Source organism: Plasmodium falciparum (genome assembly GCF_000002765.6).
Source record: "Plasmodium falciparum 3D7 genome assembly, chromosome: 3".
NCBI classification, from domain to species: Eukaryota; Apicomplexa; class Aconoidasida; order Haemosporida; family Plasmodiidae; genus Plasmodium; species Plasmodium falciparum.
This window is the reverse complement of record NC_000521.4, coordinates 158,350-177,510: the sequence shown is the minus strand read 5'-3', so window position 1 is coordinate 177,510 and position 19,161 is coordinate 158,350. Positions and strand designations below refer to the sequence as shown.

Sequence of the window (19,161 nt, the reverse complement as noted above, 5' to 3'; positions counted from 1 at the left end):
CTTTTTACATTTACTTATGTATAATTTTTTATATTATATAAGTTTAAAATCGATATGAGTATTTTCTCCTCTTTTTAAAATTACGTAACTATTTGTCCTATTTTGTGAACATACAAAAAAGGAAGAAAAAAAAAAAAAAATTTCAATTAAGTTAAAGGGTTACCATATATATATACACATAATAATAATAATATATTATATATATCCTTATTTTCTTTATTTTTATAATTAATTTTTATTTTTTTTTAAATGGGAAAAAAAAAAAAAAAAAAAAAAAAAAAAAAGTACTCAATAATAATTACATATCCATAATTTTAAATGTATAAAGAAATTATTATACTATTAAATTGTCTTATAATTTATATAAGCCATAAAAAAAGGTCTTATTCAATATAATTAAAAATAAAAAAAATGGACTCATACATATGTGTTATAATAAGAAAAAGGAAATACAATATTCCATATGAACTTAAATTATATGCACTTGATTTTAATACAAAGATAACTTAACGGACGTATTTATAAGTTCTTGCGGGTCTACAAGAAAAATGAAAAAAAAAAAAAAAAAAAAAAAAAGGTAAAAGGATATTCAGCATTTTTAAGAATTAACGGGGTACAATTCTTAAATATATAATGTAAAAAAAAAAAAAAAAAAAAAAAAAAAAAACTTTTTACTAAAGATATATATTTTTATATGATTTTTTTTTATATTATATTTTTCTACGTGCAAAAAAATTAAAAAAAAAATGACCGTAAAAAAGTAATATTTTTTTATAGGACGTAGATCAAGAATGAAAATATTAATGAAATATATTCATAATACACAATAAATGAATAACTTAAATATATAAAATATTATTATTCTATATAGCATATTCATATGAACTTTCTCATTATACTTTTAAAACTAAAAATTATATATATTATTCTTATATGTCATATATTTCAAAAAAATGAAATTTAAAGGTACTTCTATATATAATATATATAAAATATATTAAACTTTATATTTTTATAAAGTTTGCGTCAACATACAAAAGAAAAAAAAAATATATAATAATTACTTAAATAATATGTATTTTTATAATGTTGTTATACCCATTGATGATGAATATTTTTATGGAATTAAAATAAATATATAATTATATATATTATATATATATATGTATATATATGCATAAAAATAATTTATAATATATTATAATATATATATATATATATATATATATATATATATAGGCATAAAAAAATGAATCAAATATATAAAATAAATAAAAATCAAGTATAATTTTATTATATTTATTTCATATTGGGTAAAAAAAAAATATATAGTAAAAATATAAATAATTATATATATTATATATATATATATATATTATAACAATATTAATCCTTTATATAAGTTATTTTATTTTTTCCTCATTTAATCTCCTAATTTTTTATATTATTTTATTTTAGTTTTTGAAAAAAAAAAATATAATAAAATGAATATTATATGAATAAATAAATAAATAAAAGCATATATATATTTATATTATATATATGAAACAAAAAGAAAGAAAGAAAGAAAAAAAAATATATGAATTTCATATGTTGTTTTATCTTTTAAAATTTTTTATGGAGTTAAATACTTTTGCCATATATTAATAATATTATTAGTTATTTATAATCTTTTGTACAAGTTTATATTTCCATCTTATATAGAAACAAAAGTAATAATATATTTATAATGAGAAAAAAAAAAAAAAAAAAAAAAAAACAAAGAATAGGAAGAAAACAAATAAATATATTATAATACATAATGACGTGATATTATATATATGTATGTATGTTTATGTATAATTGAATTAAGTATGAATAAATATTTATGTTTATATTTTTTACGTACTTGCTTAATATATATATATATATATATATATATATATATATATGTATGTATGTATGAACCATTGTACCATAATTATTTCATGTGATTCATTTATTTGATTATTTTTTATATGATTATTTTATTTTTTTCTTTATTTTTAGTGGATGGCTTTAATGATAATTACTTAAATGAGGATGAGGATTTTATGGGGGATGAATTTGGTCAAGGTATTGATAGTGATGATGGTGAGAATTATGAAAATGATATTGATATAATAACAGATCATCAAATAAAGAAAGACAATAAATCAGATTATGAAAATTCTGAGGCTAATGAAGATAATATTAGAATAACTAGTCCATATTTAACTAAATATGAGAAGGCTAGAATTATAGGTACTAGAGCTTTACAAATAAGTATGAACGCACCCTTAACCATACCTATAGAGACATCAAATGATATGATAAATAGTAAAAATGAGTATGATAATTATTTAAATAATGATCCTTTAGTTATAGCTGAAAAGGAATTATATAATAAATCCATTCCATTTATTTTAAGAAGATATTTACCGAATGGAAGTTATGAAGACTGGAGATTAGATGAACTTATAATTGATTGATAATAAAATGTGTATATATTTAATATATATATATGTATAAATATATGTATATTTATTTATTTTTAAAAGAGCCATTGTGCAATCATAAAATGATGTATATACAAGGATATATACGTGTCTATATATATATATATATATATATATATTTATACATATATTTTTTCTTTTTCCTTTTTTTTTGAATCTTATATATTCGTTTGTGTACTTTATTATTTTTTTAGTTATTATAACAATATTTATCATATAAAAACAAAAAAAAAAATTAGAAAAATTAAAAAAAGAAAAAAATAGAAAAGAAATATTATATATATATATATATATATATGTACATATTTTTTTATGTAGATCTTCTAAAATGCATTTATAACAAATACTAGTATTATACTTTTAAAAAGATACTAGTTGTATTTTGATTAATTTTTTTAAAAAGAAGTTAACAATATGAAGTACAAATGAAAAAAAAAAAAAAAAAAACATATTTATATATTAAAAACAATTATTTTTTATTTTATAAATTTAAAATACTACTTTTTGTTATAATATATAAAAATGTACACATAAATATAAGTAGAAATAAATATATATTATATGTTTAAAAATTAAAAATGCATACTTTTTTGAAAACAACAAAAAAAAAAAAAAAAAAAAAAAGAAGGAAAAAATATTTTAAATTAAAACTAAGATAAAATAATATAATAAGAAAATAAGTGAATTATTAAAGTTAGCTACTGTCACTAACATTCATATACTTTTCATAAAAGGATAAGCTATTGATTTTCCAATACTGAAATGAATTATACTGAAAAGAAAAAGAAAGAAAGAAAAACATTATATTATATAATATGTGACAAAAGAATAGACAAGAAAAGAAAAATAATTAAATATTTATGGTCTATATATTTGTACATACATATGTAATACATTTATATATTTATAGAACATAAATTTAAATAATTCTCATGGATATATATAATATATTTATATAATAACATTATTGAACTTTTTTCTTTTTAATTTTATAAAACTATAAACATAAAACAGGCAAATTATGTATTATAAATAAACATGAATGATATATGTATATATATATGTAGGAAGGACAACAAATCAGTTTAAGCATATACATATATATATATATATATATATATATTTTTGGTTTTAAAAAAAAAAAAAAAAATTTTTTTTTTTAGTGTGTTTTGAAAGTTAAATTTTAATTCAGTTGAATAAAGTGAAACAATGATTAAACACAAATATATATTTTAGTATATATTATAATATAAAAAGATCAAAATGACAACAGCAATTTACATGTGTGTGACTACATTTTAGTGTATTTGGAAATAAAATATGTATATTATAGTAACATGTAAGAATCATTTATACAAGTAAATATGAATTTATATATATATATATATATATATATATTATGTTTTACATATTTAATTAGGGGGGAAAAAATTATAAAATAATAAAAATATGTATATATATATTATATATATATTTTATTTTTTATTTTTTTTTTTTACTTGATCATCATCTTCTCTCTTTTTATCATTTTTAATACAAGGAAACATATGCTCTGTTATTTCACTCATAGTTTCATAACTAAAAAATAGGAAGTAAATAATATAAAATGATATAAAAATAAATAAACTCATAAATATATATTAATTAAATGTGGAAAAAAAAAATATATACATATATATATATATATATATATATACATTAATTATGCACATAAAATATTATATATTTAGGTTTTATTTAATTTTTTTTTTATTTAATCTTACGTTTTAGCATATGTCGAATTAACGTGATGGACAATTCCTCTATTGTCTATAATGAAAACTTTTGCTTCCGGTACTCCTACTGATATATAAGCTCTATGATCCTATATAAATATAAATATATATAAAATAAAATATATACATATATATTTAGATATATATATATATATATTGACTTATTTTATTTTATTTTATTTTGTTTTTTTTTTTTTCGTACACTTTCGGTATTTCCAAAAGCTGCATAGAATGGATTGTGATTGAGGGGGAATAGATTTCTTATATCCCTTAATGCTGCTATTTTAAAAATGTAAGGTTTTTTATCAATAACTTCTCTTTTGAATGAAGGAAAGAGTCTGTCTGGACTTAAAATTAAGGGGCCATCTGGCAATTTATTATTATCATTTTTTTTTAGTCTGAATAAATATTCTCTAGTTGAATCTGCTTGTCCAATAGCTCTAGCTGTTAGATATAAGATATGATATCCATTTTTATTAATTTTGTTGAATAATTGAGAAACACCTACATGTGACCAATCTTTACCTACAATAGGCATAATATGTCCTAATACTGTTGATCGAGTTATAGTACCATCTACATCTGATATAACAATTTTCGCATTTTTTTTCCATAAGTATATATTTCCTGTGATACTTTTTGTACCTTGTAAAGAAGATGTAACTAGAAATGTAATTGTATTAGCACCTTCTTTTAAATTTAATGATTGTAATTGTTCAGATGTTGGCCTTAATGATTTACGATATCTTACTCGGATTCTATCTTCACTACGTCTAACACTACTTCTTTTACTTAATTCACTTTGATTATGTAATGAGTGTAGTGTATCTCTTTTACTTTTCGAATCTTTGGAATTTTTTCTTTCTATAATATTACTTTTATCACCTTGTTCTTTTTTTTTTTTTTTATCTTCTATTTGATTATTTGTCTTTGTATCTTTATTCGTACTCTTATTATTTGTTGTATTATCATACTCTGTACTCGAGACACCAAACCAATTTCTCCAGCTTTTATCCTTTACCTCAGAAAGGGTTAAGGATGAATTTAATAATTTTTCCACAGCCAAAATAGATAATGGTTGATTGAATACAACCCAAGATGCTAATAAAGGTAAAGCAACTCTGGAAGGATAATAAGGATCTTTTTTATCAAATCTAAATACAAGTGATGGATGATACCATAAATTAGAATTTTTATCTATTTGATCATAAGTAACAATATTAGCTTCAAAAATGTTTTTATTATGTATTTCTATATTATAATCATTTTGTTCGTTATCTATATTTTGATTTAATAAAAGATGACCACACAAGCTGCATTCTATTCTATTCTGAATATCATCATCAAAAATAGCATCCTGGTCTCCTTTGGAATGACTTCGTTTATTATTATTGTCATTATGATTATTATTATCATCATTTGAATCTATTTCTTTATGTGTATAATCGTCTAATGATGAGCTGGGTTTTTTATCTATTCCTTTTTTTAATTGTTTTTTGTTATGTCCGTTTATATTATCTTTCGTAATATCATTTGTAATATCTTTTGTATGATCTTTTGTGATATCTTTTGTGATATCTTTTGTGATATCTTTTGTATGATCTTTTGTGATATCTTTTGTATGATCTTCTGTAATGTCTTTTGTATGATCTTTTGTGATATCTTTTGTATGATCTTCTGTAATGTCTTTTGTATGATCCTTTGTATTATCACTTGCATTATCTTTTGATTTTTCATTTGTATTACTTTTAGTATTATCTTTGGTATGATCTTTTTCATTAGCTTTAATACTTCCTTTTTTATATAACTTTTCTTTTTCTTTTTCTCGTACTTTTTCTATCATAATTTCTTTAACCTTTTCCTTTGCTTTTTCTTTTTCTTTGTCTTTTTCATTTTCAACTTCTTTAACTTTACTTTCTACATCTATTAATTTATTATCTGATTTTTTTCTATTATCAGCATATTTACTAATATTTTTAGAATGTTTTCTAATATTATTACTATTTTTTAACATGTTTTCTAATAAACTTCCTTTTTTATCTGCATCCGCTTCTTTCTTTTCCATGTTAGTTTCTTTTTCTTTAAGTTTACCATTTTTTACGTTCATATTTGTATTAGATTCTTTGATTGCTTGTTCAATTTGATCTTTCATTGATTGATTGTTGTTACATTCATTTTTTATTTTTTGATTACTTATATGTGCAATAGTTTTTCTTTTTGGTTCATTAGATGGTTTAACTTGACTAAGACCTGTAGGGTCACTAAATTTTCTATCCTTTTTTAAAGTTTCTTTAATTTGATCATGATTATTTTGATGTGTTTTATTTGGGTTAGTGTCTTTTGAAGAATGTTGTGTATTATCTTTTTTTTTTTCTTTGTGTGCCACGCTGGTATTATTATGTATGTTTTTTTTTTTTCCATTATTGTGTGCATCATAACTTCTGTCTTTGATTAATTTTTTTTTTTTTCCTGTTTTTCTGACATGTGATTCACTAAGATTTCTTTTGGGTATATATACTGGATCATCTTTACTGGTAGCATGTTCATTAACTGATTCACTTTTTTTATAATATGTTTTTGTTTTAATTTTATTTTTATGTCTTTTTTTATTAACAGAAGAATTGATAGAATTATTATTGTCTGAAACAGCATCGTGTGTTTTTAAATGTGGTAATCTTCCCCATGACCAAGACCATTCCGAATTTATATTTTGATCATCAAATTCTTCTCTTCTTTTGTCACTAAGATTAAATTGTTTAATATTACGATCAATAATATCATCGTCATCTTCATCTTCATCATTATCACTATCTTGATCATTTCCATGATTTTTTTTATCATGTGTATTTTCTTCAGCTTGTCTTTCTTTTTTTATGAATGAATTATTTTTTTTATGTTCTTCTTTTGTATCTTTATATTTCTTACTCTTATTTCTTTCTGTTTTTGAATGTTTATCTGTTGATTTTTTTCTTTCTTCAGCAGTATTTATAAGAAAAACTTTATCTGAGTCATCTTCATCACTTTTGAAATTATTAAGTGATTCATCAATACTACAGCTATCAATATGTTGGTCATCATACAAATAATAATATTCATTACGTGGGGAGGACAAAGGTGAAGTTTCTAGATCTTCTTCAACGTCTTCATATGTTTTTTCAACAAAATATGCTTCTCCTGCACTTCCTAATTTCATATGTAAATTAGTGCTTTTCCCGTTTACTAAAATGCTTACAATTTTTTCTTTCGATCGTAATAATTTGGTTTTCCCGAAACGTACATGAAAAGGAGTAGATTTGTATATAACTTCTATTTTGTCATTTTTTAATTTATTTTCTATTTCAGATTCTATACAAATAATATCTATGCAGCCACTAAGGGTTGCTTGATTAAAATCTAGAGCATTAGAGACACTACTAACAATTTTTCCCCACCTGAAAAAAAAAAAAAAAAAAAAAAAAAAATTAAGGAATAATGGACAAAGGTATAAATGAGTATACAATGATATATGATTAAATAAATAAATAAATAAATAAATATAAATATATATATATATATATATATATATATGTATATATGTGGGAGGTTTTCTTTTCCATTTAATATAATTATATATGTGTATACATTGTACATATACAAAATATTATTACATGATTTTCCGAGATATAATTTATACTCAACAAATTGACATAAGTTATATTCCATAAAAAATAAAATGAAAAAAAAAAAAAAAAAAAGGCAACTTGGATATATTATATATATATATGTAATATATATCTTTATTCATATATTATCCTTGGTGGGTATTTATTGGGTTGTTATATTTTTCAATTTAAAAAAAAAAAAATTAAAATAATATTTTGAACTTATAAAATTTCAAGTTTCCACTTTAATAAATATTAAATTGTTCCCATTTTTAAATAATAGTAAAAAAAAAAAAATATATATATATATATATATTTATGTATGTATAATATATACAATTTTCATATATGTGAGAAAATGGTTGGAGTAAATTGAAAAAATGATGAAAAAAAAAATAAAATAAAAAAAAAAAAAATAAGAAAAATATATTTTACCAAAAATACATAAAATTAAAATAATTTATATATATATATATATATATATGTATATACTCGTATATTATAATATATTATATATTTCATTACACTGATATATATGTGTACAAAAGAAAATAATATAAAAATGCTGTTCAATGAATTTTATAATAAATTTATTTTTTTTCATGTTACTATTTTTTATTATTTTTATTTTTTTTTATATTATTAATTCTGAAAGAATATAAAATGTCATATTATTAATATTTATATATATATAAACAGAAGGAAAAAAAAAAATGAAAGAAAAATTAAAATTCAAGTCTACAAGTTTGTGTGGTATTTAATAATTATATTTAAAAAATTAGAAAAAAAAAATAATAAAAAATAAAAAAAGATATATATATATATAAATATATACAATGTAATATATGTTATATATGTAATATATATTATTAACTCGTTCAGGTGTGTGCATCAAAAAAAAAAAAATAAAATATAATAAATTGAGGAAAAAAAAAAAAAAAAAAAAAAAGAAAAGAAAAGAATATATTATCGCATTTATATATTTACAGAAAAAATTTTATTATATATATATATATATTATATTATACATAATATTTATAATAATTTGTTTTATATTTTTATATTTCCAATTATATTATTTATTTATTATATTTTTTTTTCCTTTGGTGATGATACGTATTATAAAATCTATTCAAATGAAAAACTAAAAATAATTTTTTTTTTACATTTGTTTTGAACCGTTTTTTTTTTTTTTTTTTTTCTTTCTTTCTTTTTTTTTTTTTTTTTTTTAAAATGATTACATAAAAATGTAGAAAATAAAGATATAATATTTATATTTTCCGAATTTTTAGATTTTCAAAAACGTCAATTTGTATACTTATTTAAAATAATAATAGGAAACTTAGAAAATAAAAGTTATGACATATTTAATATTAATGTGAAATATAAGGTATAAATATATACTTAAACATATGAAAATGGTATCTATATACATATAGAATATAAAAGAAATATATCATATATATAACATATTTATATTTATATTATTTTTGTATTATATAATATTAAAATTTTATAATATATATTTTATAGATAATTTTAATATATATATTTTTGAAGTATAATATAATATCTTATATTATATGATATTATATGATATATGTGCATAATATTTCAAAAATATCTTATTTTTGAAAAAATTAAAAAATATAAGATCAACGTTCTTTTGAGTATTATTTGGATATATATATATATTTATTTATTTATTTATTTATTTTGATTTTTTATTTTATTTGTACATTATGGAATTATAAAAATATAATTCATGAAAATATGTTCTTTCATGTTGTTATAATTTATATATAGAAAAATTTATATATATATATATATATATATATTTATTTATTTATTTATTTATCTATTTATTCCATCAAAGGAATATGAAATGCTCCTTATAAATGTTATTGTAAAATATTGTTGTAAATATGCTTGTAGATATAATTGTATACGATATTATGAAAATATTTATATAAGAAGAATACGATAAAAAATACACATATTTTTATAAATATTATGAATGGGGAGGGAAAAAATGTTACATTTTTTAATTATGAAGAGTTTATATTATATATATATATATATATGATAACTATTATCCATATATAAATGTATACATCTCTTAAATATATTTAATTTTTTTATGAATTTATTAATATTTGTATATTTTATATAATATTTCATTTTTTTTATTGGTACATATTTATTAAACATTCAAAAGTTTTCCATACAAAATAAATATATATATATATATATATATATATATATATATATTTATATATATATATTTATTTATATTATAAATGCGCAATATTTGAGAATATTCCTTTGAGTATGAAATATACATAATAGAGTATTCAAAATATATTGAATTTTCAATTTAATTAATAGAACAATTATTTACCATATATACATATAAAATTTCATTTTAAAATTTTTTTTCGTTTTAATTTAATTTTTGTTTTTATATTATACAGAATGTACGATTCTTGTTATGATAACAATTATCTACATAATTTTGAATATAATTTAATTAAGTCATATGACACTATTAAGAAAATACCACATAAAAGGGATAATGTTAACATTGATAAAGATGATGATGGTGATGATGATAATGATAATGATGATATATATATACACACCAAGAATATAGATAATTTATGTTTGAAAAAGAAGATATATTTGTTAGGTTTAAATTATGATGAATATATTTTATTAAGAGGTAGTTTTCGTTTTCGAGTTATAAAAGGGTTAATTAAATTTAATGGGGAAATAATAAAGCCTTCCTATGAATATAGGAACGTATTAATACCTCATTTTTATCCTTTATTTAAATTGATAGCTTTAAATGTTAATAATGTAAAGTATAAGGATAAAAAATTTATATATGATGATGTGGGTTTGGTAAGTGTTGATGAGGGGAAAAAAAGATCAAGTGGTGCTTTGAGTATTTTTGGACTTATAAGAAAGAGTAGTAATGATAATAATAAAAATAAAAATAATAATGATAATAATAAAAATAAAAATAGTAATGATAATAATCAAAATAATAATGATAATGACAATAGTAATAATATTTCAAGTAATAGTATCCATGGAAGTCATAACAATATTGTTATTTTAAATAATAATGATAATATTAATACTATTAATATTAATTCAAATAAAGAAAATGTAAAAGCTAACGATTTTGATGTTCCCTTAAAAGATAACGATTGCATATATGAATGTGCTCATACTATTTTAAAGAATTATTTATTTGGATTAAATTTATTACCTGAAGATAATTTCAAAAGAAATAATTTTTATGAATATATTATACATTGTGATAAAGAAGATGTAGCTGGTTATTCAAGTTGTTATATGATAAATACTATGAAATTAAGTTTATATTTCGAAAAATATCCTATTATAATTGCTTTTGAAAAAAAGAAAGACTTTTTATATTATTTATATAATAATAATAATGGTCCTACCAAATTAAATTTATCAAATTTCAAACAAAATAATACACTATATATTGATACATATCAATTTTCATATATATTAAAAGAGTTTTTATTATATATATATAATAAGAAAACATATAAGATAGAAAATGTTATTAAAAAAGTAGAGGATGTTGATAAAACATTGAATAATTATTATTTATTGAATGATGTAGAAACAAAAAGTGATACATATATAAATGAAACTATTTCAAAAGACGTCAATTATCATATTGATAAAGATGGTGTTGTTAGAATGTGTGATCCTGGAAATTGTAATGCTCGAAGTAATTTAAATAAAGATACAAAATATATGAATGAAGAAGAAGTGGAAAATGTTGGTGTTAAAAATAAAATATATAAAATAGATAAGCATGAATGGTGGAATAATTTTAAAATAAATAAAGGTAAAGAAAATATTTTTGAAATATCATGTGTTGAAGAATCCAAATATGAAATAGATGAGAATATGAATTGTGTTGAAACAAAAGAAAAGGATAAGATTAAAAAAGATGATTCAATATTTAGTTTATGGAATACATTTAGTATATCAATTATTGGTGATAAAGGGAAAGGAAAAAGCTTTTTTGTTATAAATTTTATTAATAATTTATTAAATTATTATAAAGGTGTTATATTAATAGATATTGATGTAGGTCAGCCAATTATAGGATTAAGTGGTTTTTTATCTATATATAAAATTAAGTGTCCTATAAATAATTATAATTTTTTTTTTGTTGATAAAAATAAATATAAATGTATAAAGAAAATATTTTTTGGAAGTTGTTCTGTAAATGACAATGTGAATTATTTTATTAAATGCTTAGAACATTTATATAATTATTTATATTTTGTATATTTAAAAAAGAAAGAAGAAAAAAAGAATAAGAAGAAAAAAAATGGCAAATTTTGTTTTCCTATAGTTATTAATACATTTGGTTGGATAAAAAATATTGGATTATTTTTATTAAATTTAAATATTTATTTAAGTAAATGTAATTTTCTAATACAAATTGATTCACTAAAAATCCCTAAAACATTGAAGAGAAAGATGAATAAACAATATTTTCATTCCTATATGTTTAATGATTTACTTTTAATAACAGAAGAAGATAAAGAAAATACACTTTATTGTATTTTAAATTTGAATAATAGGAAGGTAAATGTTATTTCTAAAAAATTTTCTATATTTAATATTATAAGTGAATATAGTAAATTAGATGAAAGTCATTTTATATTTTATAATTTTTCCATGTCTTTTCAAAATGAGGAAGAAAAAGAAAATGAAAAAAAAAGAAGGCTTTCTAACGTGTCTTCTTATACATCGTCATCTTCATTTAATTCGTATAATTTATCAGGTACGCATCAAAGGGATGGTTATAATTATAATATGCGCGGATATAAATCTTACGGAAATTATGGAAATTATGAAAATTGTGGAAATTGTGTAAATCCAATGAATAATACAAATAATATGAATAATATGAATAATCATAATAATATGATTAATACTTATTATGGTGGTTATAAAAGTTCTGGAAATTATTATAACAAGAGTTACAATAGTAATAATAATAATAACAATAATAGTAATAACTCATATTATGATAATAATGCATGTAATTATTCTAAAAACATGTTTTTAAATAATTGTAGTAAATCTAATATTATTGGTTATACATATAATAGAGGAACTATTGGTTCGTGCCCTGGTTTTAATAATAATAGTGGTAATAATAGAAGGACTAATCCATGTTCATTAATGGATTATATGCATAAAGCGAAACACTTAAAGTTTGATGACCATGTTATGTTTTCTTCAAATGTTGATAGAGATAAAGGTAACAGTAGATGTATTTTAAATGAAAATGTGTGTTATAATAATAAAATAGGATATAATGAATACCATAATAATAATTATTATAATGAGAAGAATCGAAATGATATGTATCAATATAAGGAAACAAATTATAAAAATATTGAAAAATATGACTATTATATGAGTAAGATGTCTCATTTTTTCGATAGGAATTGTGTTAGGGTAATAAATTATGTTAGTTATAAAAAAATTTTATCTTATAATGATATGGAAAAAAAAAAATATAAAGATAAAAGTATATCTATTTTACCGAAAAATCTGAGAGCTTATAGATTTTTTTCATACTTCTTTTATAAATTTAAAGAAATCATCTTTTATATACACAGTTATTCATTTTATGATGGATTGAATGACTTTTTTTTTAAGCACGAAAGTTATGTTAGAAGTTTTAATTTTGCTTCTTTAGATGAAAATATTGAAGAAGAGATAAAAAATATGGATAAGGATGATCAAAATTTAAAATCTGAAGGAGAAGAAAAGAATTTATTATCACCATTGAGTAATAATGTAATACATGATTTAATGCCTCTGGAAAGTACCTTGAAGAGTATTCCATTAAATATAGTTAATGATGTGGGTGATAGAACATTACATATTGATGTACCTTATTTGAATACTGAGGATGATACAAATAGTATGAATAAGAAAGTTGACTCTGCAGAAAATAACAGCAATAAGAAGAGCATTACGAATGATACCATGGATGATCATAATAAAAACATGAACGATCATAATAATACAAATGATCACAATAATATAAATGATCATAATAATAATATGGATTATCCATATGATAGTGGTGAAAAGATAAATAATACATATTATGAAGATGATAAGATAAATAAAAAGAATTGCATATATTCATGTGTGCTATTTGATTTAAGGAATGTGAAACTAAGTAATTTACATTTCAAAAATGATTATTCCGAATGTGATGATAGTGAAGATTTTATAGCGTTTAAGTATTTCTTTAATAATATAATATGTTTATGTAATGATAATTCAAATACTGTAAAAAAGGATAATACATCAAGTAATATTAATGAAATGAATGAAGAGATAATTTATCATATCGATAAATTAGATATAAATAATAATTTTGAAAATGTAAATTCAATAATAAAAATGGAAGATTTAAAAAAGAATAATGTTAAATTAATTCCAATAAATGAATCATTTACACATATATTAACAGCTTATGTAAAATTAATTGACAATATGAAACTTATCATATATTTGCCTCATTGGTTTAATGATTATGATTTACTTAAACAAGTCAATACTTTTGTTACAGGTTCAGGTTTAATACCTTATAATATAAATGATTTAATTAATAATTATTCTGTTTATTTAGATATTATGAGTCCCAAAGAAATGAAAATTATTAAATACTTGAAGGAAAGAAAAACATCTTCCTCTTCAGAATATTTATGATATGTTTGGATAAAAATAATATGTTTATTAAATATAACAGTTTTTTTTTTTTTTTTTTAACAAATATTTTTAATGATGTATAAATAAATGTTATACCATTTAAAAGAAAGACACATGAATATAATATATATGAAAGATAATTATTATATGTACATATATGTGTATTGATATATATATATATATATATTTTAGAGGTTTATGTATGGAGAGAAATGTATATAATATGATTAAAAGATTTAAGAATAATGCTAAATAAAATTCTCCTTTTCAATTTTTTGCTATATATATATATATATATATATATATATATATATATTTTCATTTATTTTATTTTATTTTTTTTTTTTGTGCTTTTTATTAATATTTATAAATATCTTATATTTCACATGTTTGAATTATTCTTTTTATTTTTTTACAATAATTTTATTATAAATATTTGAAAATAAAAAATAAACATATAATAATTATTTTCATTAAATATATTGATTTTATATTATATAAATTATAATGCCTTTCTTTTATAATTATTAAAATTGACACGTCTTAAAATATAAAATGTAAATATTACAAGTTAAATATTTATTTATTTTTTTTAAAGAGAAATTAAGTGTATACATATAAAGAAAACGATATACATAATAATATCATTTGAAATATTTGAAGAGTTAAACAAATTATGGATTATATAAATACGTAAAAAAGTTTAAAATAGCAAAAATTTACTTTATAATTAAAATTATAAATATATTTGTACATGTTTTTAAATATGTTTTTTTTTTTTTTATGTAAAATATAGGTACTATTTGGCATATATATATATAAATATATTTATATGATAGATATATATATTTATAAAATTTTTAATATAATTAAAATATTGCATTTCAGTGATATTATAATATATATAAAAATTTTTAATTTATTATTTATTTTTTTTGTAAAATTATATTTTTTTATATTTTAAGAGTTAAAAGGTATTATATATATATATATATATATATATATATATATATATATTTATATATTTATTTTTTTTTTTTTTTTTGGTGGAAGAAAACAAAATATAATACATTATGAGAACTAATTTACAGTGTTGTAAGTTACAATCACAAGAATTGGCCTTAACTAATTGTGGGTTTATTAATATCGGATTATATAATAATTTAAAAAAGAGCGTGAAAAGTAATGATGTATATAGTGAAGTAGGTAATATGGTTTTAATATTAAGAGGTGATGGGAATATAGGGAGAGAAGAAATTGCTTTAAATACTTGTCAAAGGGAATTTTCGAGAATCCAATTAAAGGAGTTAGTAGAAATAAATATATTAGATAAAGAAAATAAGAATGATCTTGTTAATTTTATACCTATTGATTCCATTGAATTAGAAGTAAATTTGTTTGTTAAACCTGATCGTTTAATTGAAATGGAAGATGAGAAATTAGAAGACGTGTTTAAAAAATATTTTCTTAATCATATATTAACGAAAGGTCAAATATTAGCTTTAAAATATAATGATATATTATTAAAATGTATAGTAAAAGATTTAAAGACAGCCGATTTTGATGAGATAAAGAGATTAAATAATAGTAATAATAATAATAATAATAGAAATTCTTCGGGATTTAGTGGCTATTTTAATAAATGGAGTCCTGGATTTAATAATGCAGATAATCAAAATCTATCTTATAATAGATATGAAAGAGGTATATTATTTGAAAATACTGAATGCATATTTACAAGCATAAGTGATGGAGGGAAATTATGTATTGAATCGAAGAAAGTATTAAAACAGAATATCATAAAAAATAATTTCAACTTTGAAGAATTAGGTATAGGAGCATTAGATGAAGAATTCAAGACCATCTTTAGAAGAACGTTTGCTAGTAGGATATATCCAAATTATATTATAAAACAATTAAGTATAAAGCATGTAAAGGGTATGATATTATATGGTCCTCCTGGTACAGGTAAAACCTTAATAGCTAGACAAATAGGGAAGACATTGAATGCACGAGAACCGAAAATAATTAATGGTCCAGAAATATTAAATAAATATGTTGGACAATCAGAAGAAAATATTCGTAATTTATTTAAAGATGCAGAAATGGAATATAAACAGAGTGGTGAGAATTCATTATTACATATAATAATATTAGATGAAATAGATGCTATATGTAGACAAAGAGGAAATGTAGGTTCAAGTAGTACTGGGGTAAATGATAGTGTAGTAAATCAATTATTATCAAAAATCGATGGAGTAAATAGTTTAAATAATATATTATTAATTGGAATGACAAATAGAATAGATTTAATAGATGAAGCTTTGCTTCGTCCTGGAAGATTTGAGTTACATATAGAAATATCTTTACCAAATAAGGAAGGCAGAATACAAATATTAAATATTCATACAAAAAATATGAGAATGAGTAATAAATTAAGTTCAGATGTAAATATATTAGAATTAGCCGAAAGAACACCTAACTTTTCTGGAGCAGAAATTGAAGGGTTAGTAAGAAATACAGTTTCCTATGCTTTTGAAAGACATATTAATTTTAATGATTTAACAAAGCCTATAAATGCAGATGATATAATGATAACAAAAAATGATTTTATGAAAGCATTGAAAGAAACGAAACCTGCATTTGGAGCTGAAGAAGATATTATAGGTAATTTATTATGTAATGGAATAATAAATTATGGAAAAGAATATGAGAATATTGAGAATACATGTAAATTATTAATTAAACAAATAGTAGATAATGAAAATACAAAATTAATGAGTATATTATTATATGGTGAAAATGGTTCAGGAAAAACAACTATTTCTGCTTATATAGCCAAATGTGCAAATTTCCATTTTACTAAATTTATAACACCAGAAAATTTAATAGGTTATTCAGAAATTGGTAGAATAAATTATATAAATAAAATATTTGAAGATGCATATAAAACACCTTTATCTTTAGTTATTCTTGATAATATTGAAAGGTTAATTGATTATACTCGTATTGGACCACGTTTTAGTAATTCCATTTTACAAGCTATCATGGTCTTAATAAAAAAGAAACCAAAAAAAGAGAATCAAAAAATTTTAATTATCTGTACTACATCAGAATATCAATTTATGAAGGATGTTGGTTTAACCAAAAATTTTTTTGTTAACATACACGTTCCATTGTTAAGTACATCTTCTTCAATTAAAAATGTTTTACAACATAGAAATCAAACATATCATGATTTTCCGAATAACGAAATAGAAAAGGTAATATCATCTAATATAATTAAGAATATAGCGATCAAAAATTTATTAATGATTATTGATATGGCATCAGAGGCCTCGGATGATAAAAATATTACGAGTGATGTTTTTTTGAAAATTTTTAATGACTGCGGTTTGCTTTTGGATGACGACACAGACTATTAAGGGAAAATAATTAAATGAATAAAAAAAAAAAAAAAAAAATATATATATATATGTATATATTTTATATATATTTACATACTTGTGGTATGCTTGTTTTTTGTTTTTATAGTTTTAATTTTTTTTTTTTTTTTTTTTTTATTTTATTTTATTTATTTTTTTATTTATTTTATATTATTTATTTATTTTCTTTTGTTTTTATTTCTCTTTTTTGTATGCTTTCTTTTTTCATTTTTTTTTTTAAATTTACGACTTCATTATGTTAAAGGAAAAAAGTATATTTAAGGATTACATTAAAGGATTATTTTTATTAAAATTAATTATAGTGGTGTCATCATGAAGTAAATAATATGAATTTGCTTAGCAATGTTAAATAAAAAATGTTATGTTTTAAGGATAAAATTATGTTAAAATATAAAATTTTTTCATTTATCAAATGAGATATTATACATTTTTTAATATATATATATATATATATATGCTCATATTTTTATTAAATAAGAGGAAAAAATAATTTCTATATTACACATATATATACATTATTGGTAAATAATAATATTAAGAAAAAAAAAAAATAAAGATATGAAATCGCATTTGGGTAATACGAGCATTTTTATTATTTTAAATAAATAAATGCATATATTATATATATATATATATTGACATCTTATTCTGTTTAAGTAATCTTATAAAACAGATTCTCATTATAATTGGACAAGACTACTTATTTATTTATTGTTTATATTTTTAATTTTTAAATATTTTAAAATGTATATAAGTATTATATATATTGAGCCACTTAGTATTCTTATATACTCTTGTGCAGTTTTATTATTTTTTTCCTTCTAATTTGTATATCTTCCTCTTAATAATATTAGTTCCATATATTACATGTACATATTTTTACATTTAATAAAAGTACTTATTTCATATACATAATTCTTTATATGATGATAATATATATATGTATATAAAAATTCATGTACATATTATTATTTTTAATAAT

General features: G+C 19.3%; 4 protein-coding genes across 4 annotated transcripts; 3 read left to right on the top strand and 1 right to left on the bottom strand.

The window, feature by feature from the left end:
• Positions 1 to 1,711: 1,711 nt before the first annotated feature.
• Positions 1,712 to 2,489, top strand: PF3D7_0303300 (DNA-directed RNA polymerases I, II, and III subunit RPABC2, putative; the record flags this gene model as incomplete). Its single annotated transcript, XM_001351072.2, has 2 exons — position 1,712; positions 2,029 to 2,489. Coding segments are annotated over 2 exons (462 nt in total).
• Positions 2,490 to 3,210: 721 nt separating this feature from the next.
• PF3D7_0303200 (HAD superfamily protein, putative) lies at positions 3,211 to 7,940 on the bottom strand (the record flags this gene model as incomplete). The annotated part of the gene is made up of 5 exons (XM_024473159.1): positions 3,211 to 3,288; positions 4,016 to 4,094; positions 4,280 to 4,380; positions 4,494 to 7,722; positions 7,939 to 7,940. Coding segments are annotated over 5 exons (3,489 nt in total).
• Positions 7,941 to 10,407: 2,467 nt separating this feature from the next.
• PF3D7_0303100 (CLP1 P-loop domain-containing protein, putative) lies at positions 10,408 to 14,733 on the top strand (the record flags this gene model as incomplete). Its single annotated transcript, XM_001351070.1, has 1 exon — positions 10,408 to 14,733. The coding sequence occupies one exon, from the start codon at positions 10,408 to 10,410 to the stop codon at positions 14,731 to 14,733; it is 4,326 nt and encodes a 1,441-aa protein (XP_001351106.1).
• A 1,073-nt stretch (positions 14,734 to 15,806) lies between these two features.
• Positions 15,807 to 18,158, top strand: PF3D7_0303000 (N-ethylmaleimide-sensitive fusion protein; the record flags this gene model as incomplete). The annotated part of the gene is made up of 1 exon (XM_001351069.1): positions 15,807 to 18,158. One exon carries the CDS (start codon positions 15,807 to 15,809, stop codon positions 18,156 to 18,158), a length of 2,352 nt encoding a protein of 783 aa, XP_001351105.1.
• Between the last annotated feature and the right edge of the window lie 1,003 nt (positions 18,159 to 19,161).